General features: G+C 37.3%; 1 protein-coding gene across 1 annotated transcript in view; it reads right to left on the bottom strand.

The window, feature by feature from the left end:
• Nucleotides 1-1,053: 1,053 nt before the first annotated feature.
• LOC140137621 (EEIG family member 2-like) overlaps nucleotides 1,054-12,344 on the bottom strand; it is a 128,024-nt gene continuing 116,733 nt past the window's right edge. Inside the window, exons 5-10 of the mRNA XM_072159357.1 lie at nucleotides 11,246-11,406; nucleotides 7,797-8,041; nucleotides 7,564-7,590; nucleotides 6,165-6,285; nucleotides 4,305-4,374; nucleotides 1,054-3,664 (exon numbers count right to left, since the gene is read on the bottom strand). Of these exons, the coding sequence (XP_072015458.1) occupies nucleotides 3,619-3,664; nucleotides 4,305-4,374; nucleotides 6,165-6,285; nucleotides 7,564-7,590; nucleotides 7,797-8,041; nucleotides 11,246-11,406 (670 nt within the window). The 3' untranslated portion in view covers nucleotides 1,054-3,618. The remainder of the gene's footprint in view (nucleotides 3,665-4,304; nucleotides 4,375-6,164; nucleotides 6,286-7,563; nucleotides 7,591-7,796; nucleotides 8,042-11,245; nucleotides 11,407-12,344) is intronic.

Raw genomic sequence — 12,344 nt, 5'->3', positions numbered from 1 at the left:
CCCCATTTTAAAATTCACACTCCCTGTGATAAAGATTAAGGTCATGTCTTCCATAGGGTGTATGGATTTCAACTGGAAAAGCCATATACCTTTGTGAAATGCTAGATAACTCATTCATCAGCTGCACTTTGGTTTTTCACGAGAAATAGATAATAAAGTACCGTACTGACGCGAGTATAGTCCCACCCCGTTTTTGGGTGAACATTTTTTCAAAATTGGGGGTGGGACTATACTCAATTTCAAAAAAAAAAAAAAAAAATTATTTTTTATTTTTTTCGGTTTTGAGTGTCCCTGGACCTAGACCTAAATGCTAGGATCATTCATGGTTGACCTAAAAAAAAAAAAAAAAAAAATTTCAAGATGTTTTGTTATTTTAATATGAAAATTGATAATTTGTATTCATGTCATACTCTATTAATGATTGCAAAATGCATTGAATTTGAATGCATTTTGAAATCATTAATAGAGTATGACATGAATACAAATTATCAATTTTCATATTAAAAATAACAAAACATCTTGAATTTTTTTTTTTTTTTTTTTTTTAGGTCAACCATGAATGATCCTAGCATTTAGGTCTAGGTCCTGGGACACTCCAAAGCCGAAAAAATAAATAACTTAAAAAAAAATTTAATTTTTTTAATTTAATTTTTGAAATTTGCAGAAAATATGGGGGTGGGACTTTACTCGAAGGTGGGACTATACTCGGCCAGTACGGTAATTATATTTTATTACACCAACTTATTTTGAAGCCAAAAATTTCTACTAAAGCTGAACACACACACCAAGTCGCTGAGCAACGGGCAAATGAATTCTGCAAATGGGCAATTTGCAGTTGAAATCCATACAACCACTATGGAAGACATGACCTTTAATCTCCCACACAGGGAGTGTGAATTTCAAATGGAGCTACCATTTGAAATCTACACCCCACTGTGTGGGAGATTAAGGTCCATAGGGGATGTAAAGATTTCAACTGAGATAGCCCAATGAAGCAGTCAGTCAGAACAGGAGCTCAAATACTTGTTTGTTTATGAGTGCTATTTTTGAACAGAGTTTTTGGAAAGTATTCCTCGTGGGTACATTGACAACAAATTGGGCTATTTTGTGAAATTTGAGGGTAAATCGCCCTTAGCTCTTGCGTATTTTGAGTACTTTTGCCAACGCAACGGAACTCAACTCTCTTAGCAATTGGTAAATAAAAAGTCAATTGCGCATCGCTCAGCGACTGCGTGTTAATTCAGTTTTAACATATTTCAACATGCTGTTCATAACTAAAGTAGATACGGGATTGTAGATAAATAAGTATATGATTCGACAGATAACAAATTCAATAAAAAACTTATTACTGAGCGTACAATTTGCGGAGGATTAAAACCTTAATGCTCAACTGTTACAAAATGATTCATATTCTAAACTGTAATCATAAATAACTGCAAAGGGGGTGATTGAGCTTTTTTCAAAACACACTGGCCAGTATTCAAAAACTATAACTTCATAGATACAGTTTAACTTTGTAGAACTTGTACCATTCTTACATTTTGTCAAAGTTTCTCCTTCCTACAAATGTCAAAGAATTAGGGAAAAGGTAGTGACATAACTCTCACTGTGGATATAGTGCTTTTTGCTTGGTGCAGTACTATATCCTGTATGTTGTATTGTGTTCACAGCCCTAAGACAGAGCAACTGCTGGTTGATTTGGGCTTCCGTGGTGAAATTAAGTTAAATGAATGCGATGTCAAAGTGCAGAAGCGATGTCAAATGCGCATCTACGACAGCACTTCGAGTGAATGCATTCAATTTAAAGCCACACACAAATAAATTCACTCTGACATCACTGACTACACTTTGGAAAAAGCACTACAGTTATTGCTGGACAATTGGAGATATCCATGCATATTAGACTAATTCCCAATTTAGTCCAAGACTAACTTGGGCAAAGACTAACTTTGAATTCTGGCCACTGTGTGCATGTACATTTGCATAACCATATTCTCATAATTTTTATCAGACACAAATGTACATGTAGCTTCAGTCATTTCTACTCATATTGTAGTATGGAAATTACACATATCTATCAAATTACAATGACTATGTATGAAATGGCAAACTTTCACAGGGGAGCAAAATTCTGCAGCTTGTGACCAATAATGTAACCTTAGGTATGGTGCTTTTACAACTAGCAACACTGAAGTAGGTGTTGCCAGTTGAGAGTTATATCTTCATCCTGTGAATATTTATTATGGCATTCGCTGTTGTAGTGCATGTTAGTAACCATTGGTTACTGCTCCAAGCCTGGGCTCATACACCTGTTCCGAATTTTGATATGCCATAGGCTATGTGTTGAGATCATTTCGATCAGTGGTTCGTAACAATTAAAGAAAGCATGATCCAGTTGACCTAGCAATGGTCACATTCTAACGTGCACTACGACAGCGAATTACCAACTGGCTTAAGATAATTCCTCTTTAAGCTTGCCAAAATCCCTACAAATTATGATGAGTAGCTTTTAACAAATGCCACATGAATCTGTATGAAATCGACACCTGTTAAAATTTGCCATTTGACAGCAAAAATATAAGTCTACAGATTAGGATTCACAATAAAATGATACAGTACAGTACATTCTTAAAATCAACAACCAAATTCTTACTTATAATATAATGCACATAACATATTGTTTTGAATTATTGCAGAAAATTAATAAACAATCGCAGTATGTATGCATATAATATCATCAACAAAACCAAGGCCAATCTGGAGACTGGTTTCTCTGGATGATGGATGCATAGAGATTGTCAGAGTGATGTCAGAAATCGGCCATCTTGGTCGCACGTCAAACAATTGAGCTTAAAGTATGAAGACTGAAGTCATTATGTTTAGGATGCTTTGATGATCAAAAATGCTCATAAAAATACATTTTGAGACACCAATAGCATCTATACAATGTGATTGTTCGTACTTTAAACTGTACATGGTTGTAACTTATACTTCCTATCCAAATCCTTCAGTAAATCAGTGCTAATGCAAGGCAGGTATGCATCAACATAAGCAAGTCTTGATTGGCTCATTGAACTAAAACTGACCATATGATATGATATATCTTTGACTGAGTGCAGCACACATCTCAAGTCTCACCAAGTCTGCTTTCTATTCATGAAAGGGTGAAGAGCTACATACCACCTAAAGGATTTAGATGGACAATTTTCTGAAGGATTTACAATATACAGACACATTGCAATATAAGTGTACACCTTGATAGATATTTTGGCGTACTATATCCAGATACAACTGACAATCTCTATAGCAAAGACATACAGAACAAACTTAGGGCAGTGCTGAAACAATACATCCTCTCCTCCTCCATCTGTTCCTCCTTTCCTTCTTCCCTTCCTTTTGTCTCTCATCTGTGAGCCTGAGCAGATTTGAATGACATTGGCAGAGTTTTTTTTGAGTAGTTGTTTTAGTAGGTCATGTGATGATAACAATGACGACAAAGAAAGACGCGGCGTGGCCTGCCGGGTCTACCTCTGATCGATGACGAAGAAAGACGCGGCGTGACCTACCGGGACTACCTCTGATCGATGACAAAGAAAGACGCGGCGTGACGTGCCGGGACTACCTCTGATCGATGACAACCTGCTCAAAAACACCAGCTGACATTCTGTAACATGAAATAAAGTAAAAACTCTAGTTATTTTTATGCTCTTTTAGCTGGCTTTTCAATGGTTTTTCACATAATATGAATAAAATGTATGCAATATTTCATTGATGCCTGTCTCACACTTAGCAATTGCAAGGACTGCCAAGGAGCATAGTATTTTTATTGATATTTATCGATGATGATATATCATTGTGATATCCAATCGTGATATTGCAACCAGTTTTTACAAACACTACTACTCCTTGCTTTAATCACTAGTGATTTTTTTACCACTCGCTGCAATTAGTACACTATGGGCATAAACTAAGTGCTGAATAAAATATATGGCATCAGAACATTAATATTTTCCTGTTTTCGCAAGGGGGAAAATGTGAATTTACTTTCTTATTTTAAAAGCAATGCTGAATGACTAATAGTCATAATCATTCCAGTCGGTATTTGTTCAAGATATTTTAAGCATTGCTAGCACTTGAATTCCAATCAACTGGATTGTAATCACCAGCTACAATTGCTATTGGAGACAACTGCTGATAGACTTTGTTCCACCACTATCATAGACTGTAACCCAGTAAATTGTCTCCAAGTTGCAATATTTAGGTTCTGTGAGAACACCAAAGTGACAACCATTATATGTTCTTACCTATTTTTAAGCTGATGGCTACCCAATGCTGTTGACCCATCTTTGGCTATGTACAATTGTAAACCTTCATCTGTCAACAAACAAGAAATATGAATATGATCATTAATAATGAAGAGACATACTGTATACACACAGGTCTGTATACAAAAAACAAGTTACACCAGGTCTAACTTTAGACCTGGTCTATCTATGGAGACTAGTCATACTCGTACTCATGGCCAAGTACTCGTACTCATGGCCAAGGTACTCGTACTCAGAAAAAGTACTCACACTACAAGTCTGGACTCATACGGAGAAGGAACCTTTTGGTTATTTACATACCTTATTGTCTATACTTTTGTAGATCTTGTTAAGGGCAAACACATGTAGCTTAATATTAACTGGTTACAGTATAATTTTTGGACTTTGCTAGGAGGAAAGGAATAAAATAAAAGATTAAAGGATTCCTTCCCTAAGTCTAACCTCCATGTCTAAAGTTAGATCTGGTCTAACATGTTTTGTGCATACGGATCATCGACTTATCATGACACTGACATGTGAAGTATAAGTTTGATGATTTAAATTTTCAAAAATCAACATTTGATTTTTCCTGACAATATTATTACAAAATTACTTTTGGTATTCATCACAACAAAATAACCTGTCAGCAATCATGCAACCCTTGGCATCACATAGCATGCTGAGATGACCAACATAAATGTAAATGTGATATGTTTGTTTTGCTGACACAGGGAAGAACGGAAGATTACTAGGAATGCCCTATGAGTTACCCACACTAAAAACCTGTTTACACAGAGCCTGAAGTTGACTTTAGTCAAACTTCAACTTGACTTCGTTTGTGTGTAAATAGGATTGCCGTGTTTTAAACACACAACTTCAGAAGTCGACTTCTAATGACGGACCAGAAGTCGAGTTCATAATGGTTATTTGATGCATAAACAACTAATGGCGTAATGTCAAATTTACAATTTGTTTTGAAGTCAACTGCTGTGTAAACAACCGGTCAACAAAGATTTATGCTAATCCATGGTCACAATCTGAATTTGATATTGCAATTGAAGTCGACTTTTCTCTGTGTAAACGGGGTCTAAAATAATAAAACAAACAAACCCAGCTATCATTTGGTTAAATTTGTTTACCAACACCATGCAATCACATTTAAAGATGTCCTTTTCACTTCTTTCATGGTGTTGATTTAACCTGTCTATTTATACAAAAGAGCTAGAGTACAATAAAAGCAGACATGTTTTACAGATCCACACATTCTTCTCCCTGGTGATTGTACTATTAATAGAGTCCCAAACATCATGCTCTAATTCACAGCTTATCAAATACAAATATGGTAACAACAGTCAAATATCATGGGTATGGTGGTAGGGACTGTAAAAACTTAATGGTGCGTTAAATTGTCTATCCAGGAGACTTAGATGCTGATATGATGATGTACAGTACAAGAATTGCTGCTAAATATAATGCAATGATTTGCAGGTTCAAATCCCCTGGCATAGTTTAGGAACCTTCAATTATTGGTAGCAGCAATAAACTAATGTAACATCTTTGGGTATTAGTTTTGAGGTGTAGCGCCAATCATCATCAAATGGGAGAAATGCCTGATTAAGTGGGCACCAACCAATCAAGCAATTTCCAATATATTTTTAAATCACTTTGATTGTGGGGCATATCTCTTCCACCCCTGCTCCTTTACCACTACTACTATGTACAACATCCAATGTGCATCACTAAAAAATGCTGTTATATGGCCTTGATATATTGTACCTTATGACATATTTTACAAGTTCACACAATGTTGCTACTCCTTGTAAAATTGATCAGTTGCCTTATCATGCAGCGTGTACATACCTTGAGCACTCTCATCTTGGTTTTGGAAGTCTTGCTGCCTGATAATGCCCTCAATGATTTCATCTGCATCTATTCTTGTGTTTTCTACTCTTTTCTGCTGTTCAGATTCTTCTGCTTGTTTCTGTAACAGATACAATTAGCATAATGTGATGTTAAATATTATGAAGAGCTTTACTGAATCTTGATGAGATCCCCAAGTCCCTGGCATAATTTGGTTGCAAAGGTATAAACTCTTTAGATATCGTTTTTTTTCCTTCTTTGCTCCTTGTTTTTGCCTAAGCTGTAAAGCAAGAAATATTTGCATGCATGACAATTTTCACAAATTTCATGAGTGACTTTGATTCACAAAATGTTCATGCTGGCAAGTATTTTGTTTGCTTATATGTCTGTAAATGTATCAATTTTGCGAAAAGTACATTCCACAAAAATGGCTTTCTTTATACTGCAAAATGTATCGAGGGAAAATATACCCATAAGCAGTATTCAGACTTGAACTCACAATTTTTTTATTTATTCAGCTCCGACTCGCTAGAAAAGAGGAACAGCGCATTTAACACATTTATAGCATTATGAAGTCTTGCAGGTTCAGACATAAATAAGCACATACATTAGACGGTTCTACTGCTTTAGTGCACCATTCTGATCCCTATAATACACAATTATGTTCTAATTACTATCCCCAACATCTACATTCCTGTTAATCTTTGTTTTGTTTTTTCGTCAGGGAAAGGCAATTCTCAGGCCTTATTGGCCTTCCTGCCTTTTCCGCCATATTGTGTTTTCTTTTGTACTTTATTGTAATTGATATATTTTTGATGTAGTTGTATATTTTTATATATGGAAATAAACGAATGAATGAATTATATGTGCTACCCCTTCTCCCCCATCTCATCCATGCTAATCCCACCACTCTCTTTGACGAACATTTCTGTTGTACTTCAACCCAAGTGTTGTCATTAACTTACATCGGGGTCCGGGACTACAATTTTTGACAACCTGAATCGTCACAATCTTACTTTTAAGATAGTAAAAAATATGTGAACTCTAAAATACTGGAACCCAAGTTTCAGAAGCTAGCACTACTCCTATAGAGGCGCTGCATGAAATTATCGATTGGCTCCAAACAAAGGATTTGAGCCGGTGTCCTTCACCGTAGTTATGGCGGAGTGCAGTCCATTCAATCAAATGTTGTCATCAACCTATTTGATCGTAGTGCAGGGTTATGTGTGAGACGAACTGTCACGGTAGATTGCAATCATGCTTTTGTTGAATGCATTTGAGTAATCCGCCATATTTACGGGATGATACGTCACATGCAAGGCCTCTATTCCGACCCAGATACATACCCTCCTCCTCTCCCTCTCCGCTGTACACACTCCCCTCCGACCCTGATACATACCCTCCTCCTCTCCCTCTCCGCTGTACCACTCCCCTCCCTCTCCGCTGTGCCCACTCCCCTCATACCCTCCTCCTCTCCCTCTCCGCTGTGCCCCTCCCCTCCGACCCAGATACATACCCTCCTCCTCTCCCTCTCCGCTGTGCCCACTCCCCTCCGACCCACTCTCCCTCTCTGCTGTACCCACTCCCCTCCGACCCTGATACATACCTCCTCCTCTCCCTCTCCGCTGTGCCCACTCCCCTCCATGCATCTTTGGCCTGTTCATTCTCCTGTTGCTGCTCCGTCAGACTGGTTGCGCTGGAGAAGTGTTCTGTTTGACTAGACGACCTAGAATGTGCACTACTGTACCCGCTTGCTTTAGACTGCTGGCTATTGTAACTTGAACTACGTGAGTGACCGAGCTCGAAGACCTCGTCTGATGATGGCTGCGACGTTACGGCCTTGCCCTCTGGTAATGTTTCGGCTGGAGAAACTAAACCTGAAAGACAGATGAAAAGATGATACTTAGGAAATCAAACAAGTCATGTTATGGACTCTCTGCACTTTAGCAAGTGCACATTAGGCAACAAAAAAAAGGGTTTGTCTGAAAGCTCACGAGAAATTTAAAAACAAATGCGAAATGCGATTTTTTTTTTTTTTTTTTTTTTTTTTTTTTTATTCCCGACTTTTTTCATGGTATTTTGAGAAAAAGTCTGATTTTCGCCGATTTTTCTGGAATAAACCAGAAAAAGACGAACCTTTTTTTTTTTTTGGCCTTAGTTGTTGCATGCAATACAGCCAGATCATCTCTAATAAGATGCTGATATTACGCAACTTTATTTAATAAGCCATTCAGAACCTCACATCCATATTTGCAAACTCACATGCTACCAGCACTCCAAATTCACAGAAGACAGAGAGGCTTTGGTGCCCCACAATTTCAAAGCATTCTTGATACATAGTGGGCCCATACCCTTTGCTAACTGGCCTTGACAATGGTTGCCCATGTGAATTTCGAGGCCTGCATGCTACATCAGCAAATAATGCCAAAGATTATAGATGAAGTGGTCAAATTGGGACAATAAGGCTGCTGTCTTGTCATTTAAATTTGACTACTTTTATCTATGAAAATGGCATTACTTCACCATTCCCCCTATTACTAATGATTGGACATTTTAAATGTGATCTGTTCTAGTAAACAAGGTCAATATTGCCATAGTCAATTTTGCTATTTATATTTCGCACTGCTATAACAATAATGCCATCAGCTACATTTGATCAAAATTTGATATAATTATAATAAATGTGTAGCGTCTTGAACGATAAAACATACAAATTCGAATGGTTAAGTTACATAGAACTGTAAAAAATATTGGTAACACACTAAGATCCACAGCATGCTCATCTATCAGGGCACAGTTTTTTAACCTCAATACATTTGTATATTCATTGAATGACCTTTGCAACTTTGGGTACAAAAACTCATACTCTGCAACTTGAGGTCAAATTTTGCACTATGAGTGTTTAATTGAGGTTACAGAACTATGCCACTGTAATGAGGCCATTGTGGTCCATAGTGACAGTGACCTTATTCCTCCCTAAGAAGTAAGAGGGAGATAACGCTAACTGAAAGTTTTCTGGTTCATCAGGTGGTGCCATCTTAGGCCAAAAAAATAAAATTGTTTGGTTGCCCTTCCAAGACTAAAATTTGGAGGGTCGGTAGGTTGATCTTTTTTTTTAATAGGCTCTTCCTCCATTTTACCTCCATTTTGACAAGGCTAGTATTGACCAATTCTTGATCATTTTGGACAGAATTTAAATGGAAATACTTCTTATTTTTAATCAAATATGCATTTAATAAATAACATAAGTGAATAACAAATATAAAATGTCCTTGATACTGTCCAAATTTAAGGTTTCTTCTAAAAAAGTGATTGAAAAAAAGCGGAAAAAAAAAACGACACAAGATTTTTTGATTTTTGGGTCGGTCTCTGAGGCCAACCAAACAAATCTTTTTTTTGGCCTTATTGTCAGGTAGGCAGGTTGGAAGGTGTAGTGTACTTTGTGTGATCCAGTCACAACTACACCCAACACTTCTCAGTTTCTGATGAGTGGTATAACATTATAAGACATCACTCAAACAGCTTATTTCCTATCCACAGATAAACTTAACGATTTCCAATCCATTTGGATATTTACTGGCGCGGATATTGACCTGCTATGCTAGCATTCAGTCAGTGAACTTGCTATTAACTCAACTCCCCGTCTACTTGCACTTTATCAGTTAAGGCGTATTTCATTTCTTAAAATAACCCATCGCTAGTAGCATGATAAGGCACATCAATGTAATTAAAGAGTGTATTTCTGTATATATATGCGATGTGCAATGGTAAGTTAAACGAATGACTTGTCAAGATTTGATTAATTTTGAGATATATTGAGGCAAAAAGTGTTCAATTACAGAGAGAAATATCCTGATTTTTCTGAACTACAAGACAAAATGTTGAAAAGCTATTTACCAAAATTACTACAGTACCAATTTGCATACACCTGTGTCTTACTTTGTTAAACCAGTGGCAACACATATTAAATTTTTGTTACTGCAATTAATAAATAAATACAAATAAATAAATTTTGGGATTTATATAGCACCTTTTTCCAGATCTTAGAGGATTCAATGCGCAGTAATTTCACTACCATGGTGATAACCAAACAACTAATCACCAATTTTTTTTTTTTTTAAAGCAGGAGGAAACCGGAGATCCCGGAGAAAACCTGTGAGAGCGAGTATAGAATCGGGATAAACCAAATGCACATACAGTTCTTGGGTACGGCCGCGGCTTGAACCAGGGACCTCAGTGGTGCAAGGCGAGGGAACAAGCGCTGTGCCAACTCGCTCTCCAAATAAAGGCCCAGCTTTTGCTCACCTAAATCCACATAAGAGTGCGCCAGTCAGTCACGCATTACGCAAAGCGTACTGTCTTAGGGGCTGTCCCAACTGTATAACATGACATTCTATATCACGCCATTGACAATGGGCTATTCCATTTAAAATCATCACTACCCCTGTGGAAGTTTTTGGAAATATTTTCCACAGGGGGAGTATGAATTTCAAATGGAATGAGCACATTGGGCAGCTTCATTTAAAACTCACTCTCCTCTCTGTGGAAGATTCAGGTTGAATCTTTCTCAAAGGGTGCAGGAAATTCAAATGGAGCTGCCTAATGTGTTCATTCTATTTGAAATTCATACTCCGCCTGTAGAAGATATTTCCAAAATCTTCCACAGTGGTAGTGTGGATTTTAAATGGAATAGCCCAATGTTTTAAGTCTTGTAACTTAAAAGGTGAACAAAAAAGAAGTGACTTTACCACCCCCTTATCAAAGAAAATTTGTGAGCATTTTGTGTACTGTATTATGTTGAAACTAGCTTTTTTTTGTTTGCTTGTTTGTTTAACCCCCTGAGCACTACCTGCCGATCTAACATTGCCTCTGATTGGTCAATTATATGATATCCTCACTTTAATCACCAATCAGAATGGAGCTTTGTAAATAATTCACCCCAATTTTTATGTGTGGTGAAATTATTCTAACAATGTTGCTGATTGGTCCAATTGATAATGAAAACTTCTTTTTGGCCAATCGGCAGGTAGTTCTCATGGGGTTATGTTGTCCATTTACATGGACAAGTTGCCCATACTTACTCGATGTCATTAAATTTGACCTTGGTTTCCCCCTACTTCTGCCGCTACTCCCTACAAGGCTCCCTGAGCCCCCTTCCTTCATGATGTCATCGCCTCGTAAACTGAGCTTGAGCATCTCCTCTTGCTGTTCCCCAGGAAGAAAATGTTGTACTACATCTGGCCTGGAGGGAGGATGACAGCAAAAAAAAATCTCAAATGGTTAAACATATCATTCATATAGTCAGTTGGTACATTGTATGTATGTGCATTGCTGCAGGATGTTTTAGATGTAGCTATACAAAAATACTATGGTTTAATGTGAAGTGAAGAGGTTCACACATTTTTGGATGATTTTAAAAATTCCAAATGGATAAACATGTCATTCAGAAAGTCAGTTGGTACAATGTATGTGCATTGCCCTGGGATGTTTCAGTGGTAGTTGTAGAAAGCAACATGGTTTAAGGTGCAACGAAGGGGTCTGTCAATTCTTTCGACATTTTAAAAAGTTTCAAATAGTAAAATATGTCATTCAAAGAATCAGTTGATATACTATATGTATGTGCTCCAGAATATACAAAAAAGCATGGTGCAATGTAAAGTGAAGAAGTCCGTACATTTTTGGATGATTTTAAAAATTACAAATGGATAAACATGTCATTCATAGAGTCAGTTGGTACAATGTATGTACCGTATTTCGTCAAATAAACGCCCCAGGGGGCGTTACATTTTCCCAGGGGGGGGAGGGGCGTTTATTCATGGTCAATTTTAGAACGATAAAAAACGCTAAAATGACGAAATATGAACTAGAAACACCGACTTCTGGCTCACTTCCGGGTTTCCAATCCAGATTTTCGCCAATTATTGACTCTATTATCGACCATGTGGGGAACTTGGTAAACTTACTACACAAGATGGCATGGAAATATCGGCATTTTTTAAACATCTTGGTTGAAAAAAGTGGTGGGGGCATTTATTTGAGGGGGGGGGCGATTATTTGACGAAATACGGTATGTACATTGCCCTGGGATGTTTCAGTGGTGGCCATACAAAGCAACATGGTTTAAGGTGCAGCGAAGGGGTCTGTCACTTCTTTCAACATTTTAAAAAGTCTCAAATAGTA

Source organism: Amphiura filiformis, chromosome 17 (genome assembly GCF_039555335.1).
Source record: "Amphiura filiformis chromosome 17, Afil_fr2py, whole genome shotgun sequence".
Lineage (NCBI taxonomy): Eukaryota > Metazoa > Echinodermata > Ophiuroidea > Amphilepidida > Amphiuridae > Amphiura > Amphiura filiformis.
Note: the sequence above shows the minus strand (reverse complement) of the source record. Positions and strands in the feature narration are given on the sequence as shown.